Genomic DNA, 9,789 nt, shown 5'->3' with positions numbered 1-9,789 from the left:
CAGACCAGAGCGACGAGTCTTTGTAGAAGTGGCATCTGGAAATGACCGAACTGTAAATCCTAAAGTTAATCGAACTCATAAGCACAGAAAGGTTTGCTGAATAAACTATACTTAAGACTTACTTCCCTTAAAACTTGGTGTCTGTTCCAAATCTAGTGAGCTGACACCCTTTTAAGTATTAGTAAGTTTCCCAATGTGAAGGATGTTCAAAAATGCAGTCAGCACTATTATTTTTGCCTTATGAATGCGTTATGAGTTTGGTGGGGGAAAAATGCACTGTAACGTATTTTTGTAATTTGAACAGTATTTTACTGTAATATGTGCAGTATAAAACTGTTAAATGTGCCAACAGTATAATACTGTAAATAGCCAAGGATTATGGGAAAATGTTTTCAACTGTAATGTAAATCAGAAAAAAAAAATCTATGTAAAAGGAATAATTCTAATACTGTAAATAAAAATACAGTAGATGAATGAATACAATATACAGTGTTATTCCTGTAAATTAAAAATGGTACTTGTACTGTAAATGAAAAATACAGTAGAATATTAATACAGTATACAATTGTATTACTGTAAATGAAATTACAGTAGTGATACTGTAAACACTTTTTACAGTAACTTAATGGCACCCAGCTGCCAGTAAGTTACTGTAAAATTTACAGCAACCTTTTTACAGTGTGCATGCAAGATGGTGTAAGGAAACGTATACTTATTTGTCATAATATCAATATTAAAAATATATAAAATTTTACTTCTATATAGTGTCAATTTATTTAAATAAAATTCATATTTGTGCTCCATATTTGTGTCTATTGGGATTGTCCAATTTATTTATATGATATATATAATACTCGTGCATCTTTTCTTTCAGCAAACAGATGAAAATCAGTGATGTAAAAAGAGTGTCATGCACACAAACGACTCGATGATTTGCTTCCTCTCAAAAAACTAATTTTAATTAAAACAAAAATGTTGAATCATTAACAAGTTTATAAAACAGTGATTTAGTTACATAAATAAATTGATATCGGTGTATCAAATCTTAAATTCAACTTCATGAGAATGTTGACACGGGTGAAGAAGTACAATCGTTTACCTTGTATAATAAATAAAATGAAAAAAAAAAGAAGAAGAAGAAGATATTTCTGTTTCTAAACGAACAAAATAAAGTCAAATAAAAAGAGCTACAGACAAACCTCTAAGGAAGGGGACACTCGACAACGTTTTTGCACCAAAAACATAGGAAACCTGCTTTTAAAGCACAGAATACAGAACCATTCAGCTAAAATTAAAGACAGTAAAGTTGTAACCAAAGTTGGTTGGCTTTCATTGTTAACGAACAAGTTTGGTAGTTAGAACTCCAGTTTGGTTATTTTAAAGCGTTAAGACAAGGCAAGAAAGAAGGCTGTTTTCGTTTCGTTGAGGAATCCTATAGGAACGACAAAACGTAAAAAAAAAAACGAAACAGAAGAAACATTTGAACAGTCAGACCTACACAGCAACTTTCTGTCTTGCACAAAGTTAAGATGTCAGCAGATAGGCATGTACATGTTATTGTGCATAAAAATGGAGTTTCGTCGTGACTCGGTTATTGTGGAAAGAAACAAGAGCGTCAGGCCAATCGCTCGGCATGTTTGCGTTAACATCGATACTGTTGGACCTACATTTCTAGGCGTTTTTTGAGGCACGTGGGCCTGCGTTTCTTGCATTCCCAATTCTTAATGCTAAGGCTTGCTGCTCTGGGTGTCCGTCCAAACCACCGGTGCCCTCGGGTCTACGCCAACGCTAGATCGCGAATCGTAGACCCGACACGTGGGTTCACCGCCCGATTCGAGCCCCGACAGCGCGGCCGTGTTCGGAAAGGCACGCTAGCGCACTGGCGCCGCGGATGATACTGTGCAATGCAGATTAAATGTGAAAAAGACGAACTGAATTAAACATGCAACGTCAGGAGAAACGTTCCCCGTGGAATAATAATAATGCCGGGCGTTTCCGTTTCCCGCGCGTGCGCGCGCTAGCCTTCCGCTCCGAACACAGCCCGAGGCTCGCGTTTCGTTTAGTCCCTCTGATATGTTTGATTTCAGACCAAGGTTCTGCAGCTTCAAGTATTTTGCATTACATAGAATATTCTTTTTATAAATTAGTTAACGTATACATTTTTTCAATATTCAGACATATACTATCATATATACAGTACAATAAAATGCTCTCATTCTTTCATGACCATTTTTTTTCTTCTTTTTTTCCTTTTTTTCAAAGAGAATCCCTGAGATGTATGTCGACAGTCGCTAAGTTTCCACAAGCGCAATCAAAATGGGGTTGAAGCGTGTGTGTGTGTGTGTGAGTGTGTGTGACATGCTTTTGGACGAAACAGCACTGCAAAGCCACGCAATTAGCCTGGTGAACTGAAAAGGAATTTCCAAAAAAAAAAAAAATGGAGACGTGTTTTTGTTTTTCTGGTTTCTAACACTTCTTTAGTACACTGGTAACGTGTGACTGGTTCAGGAAGGAGTAAAGCTGAAGCCGTACGAGGTACTTGTCACTTAGGATGGAGGTGTTGTTTGGTTTAAAGCCATTTTTCTTCTTCACTTTGAGGCTGTGAATGTTAAACAGAGAGATCTGGAGTGCTGTGTGGACTTTCGCCACTGGACAACATATACTCAGTGTAAACCCAAACGTCGTGACATACTCTTTCACACAAATAAAAGGGGAAACACACAAACTTCCAACAACATGACAACGTTCCACTTTTTTTTCCCGTTTTCTTTTTTTTTTTTTGCGCAAGTCTATACACATAATACCGGTGTGGTTCGCGAAGTCTTTCTCGTCTCTAGGCCAAGCCGAAGCTAGCCGAACCGCTCGCGCACGAGCATCATGAGTTTCTTTTTGCCTTTGTATATCTGTTTCAGGTTGTCTATGAACTGTGTGAACTGGATGTGTCCGTCGTGCGCCATGAGGAAAGTCTCTCTGGCTTTGCTGAGGAACTCGATGAACTCGCTGTAGTGCCGCGGGCTGATGTGCGTGAGCCGCGAGTGCGTCGTGTTTATGTACGCCCCGATCGTGGCGTCCAAGAGCTGTCTTAGCGGGGCTTTATCCAACGACATCAACTTCCCAGAGTTCCTACGGCTGTGCAGCGCCACCATGCCGGGCGTCGTCAGCGTGCAACGTCGCAAAATGTCCGACAGCACGGTCGCGCACTTCACGCTTTTCACCACTAGGGGGATGATGGCGGCCAGCTCGTTCTTGCCTAGCGAGTGGCTAAGCGCACACGCCCACAGTACGTCGTTGATGGCGGGATGCGTGTCCTGGTTGTAGCTCAAGTTCAAGTGGGCCATCGCTAGCGTAGCTAGTTTATACGCACGCATCGGATAGCCGCGGTGCTCCATGTAGCGCGCGATGGTGAACAGTTGCGTGTAGCTCATGCCCGTAGTGGCCGCGTCCAACACGATCTGGTAGGCCGTCTCGAAGGCGATGTGGTCCTTCTCGCAGAGCGTCAGCGCCGATAGCGCGCAGTTCTGAGGGTCCTTCATGGCGCACTGCAGGGCTAGCGTCCGCGCGCTGCTCGCTAGGTTCTCCTGCTGATGGCAGTCCAGATGTAGCCGTACGATGGTGCTGTTGGACATGACGGTGGTCGCTACGATGCTCGTGGCCTCGGTGGGCGTGAAGAGCGTAAACCAGCTCTGCATGATGCTGTCCAGTGCGTAGACCCCTGCGCAGACACACACCACATGTCAGTCAACGTCATTAAAGAATGCAACACTGGCCCTATTTATGTCCTTAATACATATTCTTATATATATACACACTAGGGCTGTCAAACGATTAATCGCGATTAATCGCATACAAAATAAAAGTTTGTGTTTACATAATATATGTGGGTGCACGGTGTATAATTATTTTATATATATAAATACTGTACACACACACATGCTTATACAGTATATTTAAGAAATATTTTCATGTATATACTGTATATAGATTTATATATCATTTATATTATATATAAATATTTTATATATACATTTTTTTTCTTAAATATAGATGCATGTGTGTGTATTTATATACATACAAAATAATTATACACAGTGCACCCACATATATTATGTAAACACCAACTTTTATTTTGGATGCCATTAATGCATATAAAATGAAATATTTAGTTATTTTAAAATGTCATTATGGAAGCAACTGCAAAATTGTAATTATTTAAAGAAAATGTATAATACACACACACACACACACACACACACATACATATATATATATATATATATATGTGTGTATATATATGTATGTGTGTGTGTGTGTATTATAAATTTTTTTTCTGTGCAAAAATTAATTGCGATTAATCGCATCCAAAATAAAAGTCTGTGTTTACATAATATATTTGTGTGTGCTGTATATAATTATTTTGTATATATATAAATACACACACGCATGTGTATATTTAAGAAAATGTGTTCATATTCATATATAAAATATTTAAAATATTCATATATAAAATATTAATATATATATATATATATATATATATATATATATACAGAATTTAAGCGCAAATAATTCTTAAATATATACATGCATGCATAGGTATTTATATATACAAAATAATTATATACAGCACACACAAATATATTATGTAAACACGGACTTTTATTTTGGATGCAATTAATCGCAATTAATTTTTGCACAGCCCTAATATATATATATATATATATATAGCACAGCTGCTGCCTTTATATACAGACAAATATGGGGCCCAATTTTTAAGTTTATATTATTTTTGTAGATAAATTTAAATTCTATGTACATCTCTTTAAAAAACTAATATTTTAATTAAAAGATTCTTGAAATATATATAATAAAATATATGTAAAACTATATATATATATATTTTTTTCTTATGAAAACAACTGTTTTTTGCAGCATCTTTGCAAAAATAATTATTTTTAATTTTACCATTAATAAAGTGAATTGTTTATTGAACAGTATTTTTAATCAGATTGTAATTTCGTAAAAAAGCAATAAGTCACTCGTGGCTGTGTGTTATGGTTATTTTATTCTGTTTGGCTATCATGCCGTGGTAAAATCAGTGTAAAGTACAGCCCTGACTGGATAATTGCTTTGTTTTAGCTAACGCTAAAATCTGCTAACACTGAAAGTTCACACTTACCAACTTCTGTGGCACATGTGACTAGCCATCGTACCATCTCTCGCCGCCGCCAGTTGAGCGTGGAGAGCGTCATACGCATTACCTGAGAGTCATCAGGAAAGAAACAGAAACCACGTAAGGAGACGAGCATAAACGGGTGTAAGTGTGTGTGCTGATCGAGAAGTGTGTGTACCTGAAGACCCAGCTCCAGGGAGACCTTTAGCAGAGTGATGTCCGGCAAACTGTCCATGAGCGTGGCGATCTTAAAGGCATCCTGCGCCAGTTTGAAGATATGAGAGGACGAGTGGATGTTCTTCTGTATGGACTCTAATACTGTCTCGAGCCTTCGAGTGTCGCCTGCAAACAACAGCACAACCGCACATGAACATCCTAATTAACTACGTTTATAATTATGCATAATTTGATGCATTATTTAAATGGATTAAACATTACTGTGAATATAGTAATAATTTATTTTTAATTATTAACATTAAAGGATTAGTTCACTTTTAAAATAACTTTTGCTGATAAGTTACTCACCCTCATGTCATTCAAGATGTCCATGTCTTTCTTTCTTCAGTGGAAAAGAAATGAAGGTTTTTGATGAAAACATTCCAGGATTTTCTCCATATAATGGACTTCAATGGGGTCCAAACGGTTCAAGGTCCAAAAGAGAGTTTCAGTGCAAACTCTTCAAAGGGCTTTAAACGATTCCAGACGATGAATAAGGGTCTTATCAAGCGAAACGATTGCTCATTTAATAAATAAGTTTTATAAGCTCAAATGGTCGCCTTGCTCTGTTCTGTGATGCACGTTCGTGACTCTCCTGTTCAAAGTCGTTCATTAAAATGAACAAATCTTTTTTCGTGACATTTGGTTCATTCAATGAACGAAATGAACGAGCTGACTCTGGAAAAGATTTGTTCATTTTGATGAACGAGTTTGAACAGGAGAGTCACGAACGCGCATCACAGAACAGAGCAAGGCGACCATTTGAGCTTATAAAACTTATTTATTAAATGAGCGATCGTTTCGCTTGATAAGACCCTTATTCATCGTCTGGAATCGTTTAAAGCCCTTTGAAGAGTTTGTAGTTTGCACTGAAACTGTCTTTTGGACCTTGAACCGTTTGGTCCCCATTGAAGTCCATTATATGGAGAAAATCCTGGAATGTTTTCATCAAAAACCTTCATTTCTTTTCGACTGAAGAAAGAAAGACATGGACATCTCGGATGACATGGGGGTGAGTAAATTATCAGCAAAAGTTTTTTTTTAAAGTGAACGACTCCTTTAAGTTTCTGAAATGAATATTAACGCAATCCTGATGGATTGCTGACGATTCTCAGATACTCGTGCCCATCTCGAGTGGAAACACAAGTGAGGACAGAGAGTGTGTGTAATATTTCATGAATATTTGATGGGATATAAACGGATTCACACAGGTGATGGAGATCTGACGTGATTGGCCATTTCTGTAAACACTGCGAACCGTCGCCGCCGTGACCTTGGAGGAACATCAGGTGCTCAGAAACACTGTCTGCAGCAAACACACACACACACACACACGCTGTCTGTCTGTCTGTCTGTCTGTCTGTCTGTCTCTCACACACACGGTCTCTCTCTCTCTCTAACACACACACGTGCTCTCTCTCACACAGAGGCACGCTCTCTCTCTTTCTCTCTCTCACACACACACACACACACATGCGTGCGCGCTCACACACGCTATCTGTGTCAGTCACTCACTCAGACTCGCACGGTCTCTCTCACACACACACAGTCTCTTTCTATCTTACACACATGGTCTCGCTCTCTCTCTCACACACACACACACACACACACACACACACGGTCTCGCTCACTCACTCACTCTCTCTCTCACACACACGGTCTCTCTCTCTCGCTCTCTCACACACACACACGGTCTCTCTCTCTCTCACACACACACACAGGCACACACTCTCTCTCTCTCTCATACGCACACACACACACACGGTCTCGCTCTCTCACACACACTCACTCACTCACTCTCTCACACACACAGTCTCTCTCTATCTTACACACATGGTCTCGCTCTCTCACACACACACACACACACACACGGTCTCTCTCTCTCGCTCTCTCACACACACACACACACACACACACACACGGTCTCTCTCTCTCTTACACACACACAGGCACACACTCTCTCTCTCTCATATACGCACACACACGCGGTATCGCTCTCTCTCTTACACACACAAACACTCTCACTCTCCCACACACACGCTCACACTTAGACACACACACACACACAGCATCATGAGCCGTGAGTCAGCACTAGCGCCAGACGCTGATAAAGATTCAAGCGCTGCGTTCAGACGCTGGACTTCCACTCTCCGGTCCGGTTCGCTGACCTCTGACCTTAGCTTCTCTGCTCTGATCAGATGTTAGAAAACTGCGGCAACTTTTCCAAACGTGTCGTTTCTCCAAACCGAGGACACAGATTTGATTTTACACTCGTTGTTTTGCGTCTGCGAGCAGAAACGCTCTTCACAGGCCTGCATGAACATAACAGCGCCGTCCCAGCATGCATTAGCCATCGTTTCAGCGTCTAGGTTAACTATAGACCCAATATAGCCAGCTATGAGGAACACACTTCTAGACAAAATAACCTTGAATTTGGTTGCATGTTGTTTTTGCCGAAATAACTTGTGAGATGTGTGATATATTCATCATGTGTTCGCTTTCATTTCTTCCCTCATGTCATTTCTTTATCTGATGACTAGTCTATTCTTGGACGATGGTTTAGACGTCTATTACATTTTCACTGACGGCCCAAATTCTGACTCGTTTTAGCCTAGACGTCTGAGCTGTGTTTAGACATGCAAAGTTTTGAATGCAAAGTTGCTCTGTGGGGGATGTGTGACGGAGGAGACTCTGACCTTTGGCTGCGGTCAGCATGGTGGAGGCCAGCTCGCACTGCTGGGACTCGATGTGGCTGAGGGTGAACCACCGCGGGTAACGGTTGGGGACGACGGATACTATATGGTGAGGCCGGGACATGTCTCCCGACGGAGCCGTGGATTCCAACACTGGTAACCTACCAATGAAAGAGACACAGTGACATCATCAGTTTCAGGAACAGAGCAAAACACACACTCTCTCTCTCAAACACACACACGCTCTCAGCTTCTAATGTCGTTTGTTTGTCTCGCGTTCGTGACTCACCTGTTCGAGCTCGTTCATCAAAATGAACGAATCTTTTCCTGAGTCAACTCGTTCATTTCGTTCGTTGAATGAACCAAATGACACGAAAAAAGATTCGTTCATTTTCAAATTTTGAACAGGAGAGTCACGGACGCGCATCACAAAACAGAGCAAGGCGAGCATTTGAGCTTATAAAACTTAAACTTTGTTTTTTTTTTTTAAATGAGCGATCGTTTTGCTTGTTAAGACTCTTATTCATCGTCTGGAATCGTTTAAAGCCCTTTGAACAGTTTGCAGTTTACACTGAAACCCTCATTTTGACCTTGAACCGTTTGGTCCCCATTGAAGTCCATTATATGGAGAAAATCCTGGAACGTTTTCATCAAAAACCTTCATTTCTTTTCCACTGAAGAAAGAAAGACATGGACATCTTGGATGACATGGGGGTGAGTAAATTATCAGAAAAAGTTTTTTTTAAAAGTGAACTACTCCTTTAACCCTCTGATGGTCTTCCTTTATGAGTCACGTCCTGGGCCTTACCCGGTCAGAAGTGACCAGAGGCCTAAAAATGAAACTTCTTCCATCCCAGTAAAACCAATGCAATTTATTTTTGTTGTATAATATTTATTCTTTTTAATTTCGTATTTTGAGACAATTTGATTGAATTTATTAATATTTATGCAATATTTATGGTCTATTTTTTCAATGGAAATATATATATATTTTTTCTATATAATATATATTATTTTTTTTAACAAAAATATTAATGCAGTATTTTTGTTTAATATAGAGTCTAGGCCTTCAGAAAAAAATATTTTTTGAAGAAAATTAGCACCATCTGCATCTGGTTACAGTATAGAGAAAAAGCGTAGAATCATGGTGTAACCACTAGATGGCATGTACAGCTCTCTATGGAGAGGCATGTGAATTCCCCATCTGTTTATGAACACATTTTTGTTTTTTGGTGGATTTGAATATATAATTGAAACAATCTCAAAAACTATTTCTTATTAAAAAATTTGTAAAAAAAAAAAAAAAAAATTGTGAATTTTTGTGTTTGTCAATTTCCCATTCATTTCCTATGGGGGTCATTTTTGACCAAAGACCAAAATCGTGACTAATTTTTTTACGACCACTTAGCATGCTCGGATCATGACCTCAATTTTTTTTTGTATTCACATACCAAATGCGAAAAAAGTCACCAAGTATCATAACCTTCCGATGAAGCTGTGATTTTTAACAATTCAAAACAGAAAATTATTCGGTCGGAAGTGACCGAGGACCATCAGAGGGTTAAGAGAGAGAATTTTGGTGATCAAAGAAGAGTTACAATCATTGACTACAGGAGGACTTGAAAAGTAAAGTCAAAATGATTGAAATGGCCAATTAAAAAAAAAAAAAAAATCTAAGTAGGCGGGGCTTACCATTCACTAAAGCATAGC

At 39.2% G+C, this 9,789-nt stretch overlaps 1 protein-coding gene across 1 annotated transcript in view; it reads right to left on the bottom strand.

The window, feature by feature from the left end:
* Positions 1 to 941: 941 nt before the first annotated feature.
* Positions 942 to 9,789, bottom strand: part of zswim6 (zinc finger, SWIM-type containing 6) — a 104,695-nt gene continuing 95,847 nt past the window's right edge. The window contains exons 11-14 of the mRNA XM_039676245.2: positions 8,083 to 8,240; positions 5,349 to 5,512; positions 5,177 to 5,258; positions 942 to 3,712 (exon numbers count right to left, since the gene is read on the bottom strand). Coding sequence (XP_039532179.2) covers positions 2,850 to 3,712; positions 5,177 to 5,258; positions 5,349 to 5,512; positions 8,083 to 8,240 — 1,267 coding nt within the window. The 3' untranslated portion in view covers positions 942 to 2,849. The remainder of the gene's footprint in view (positions 3,713 to 5,176; positions 5,259 to 5,348; positions 5,513 to 8,082; positions 8,241 to 9,789) is intronic.

This window comes from Pimephales promelas, chromosome 23 (assembly GCF_988280905.1).
Source record: "Pimephales promelas chromosome 23, fPimPro1.hap1.1, whole genome shotgun sequence".
Classification (NCBI taxonomy): Eukaryota; Metazoa; Chordata; class Actinopteri; order Cypriniformes; family Leuciscidae; genus Pimephales; species Pimephales promelas.
Note: the sequence above shows the minus strand (reverse complement) of the source record. Positions and strands in the feature narration are given on the sequence as shown.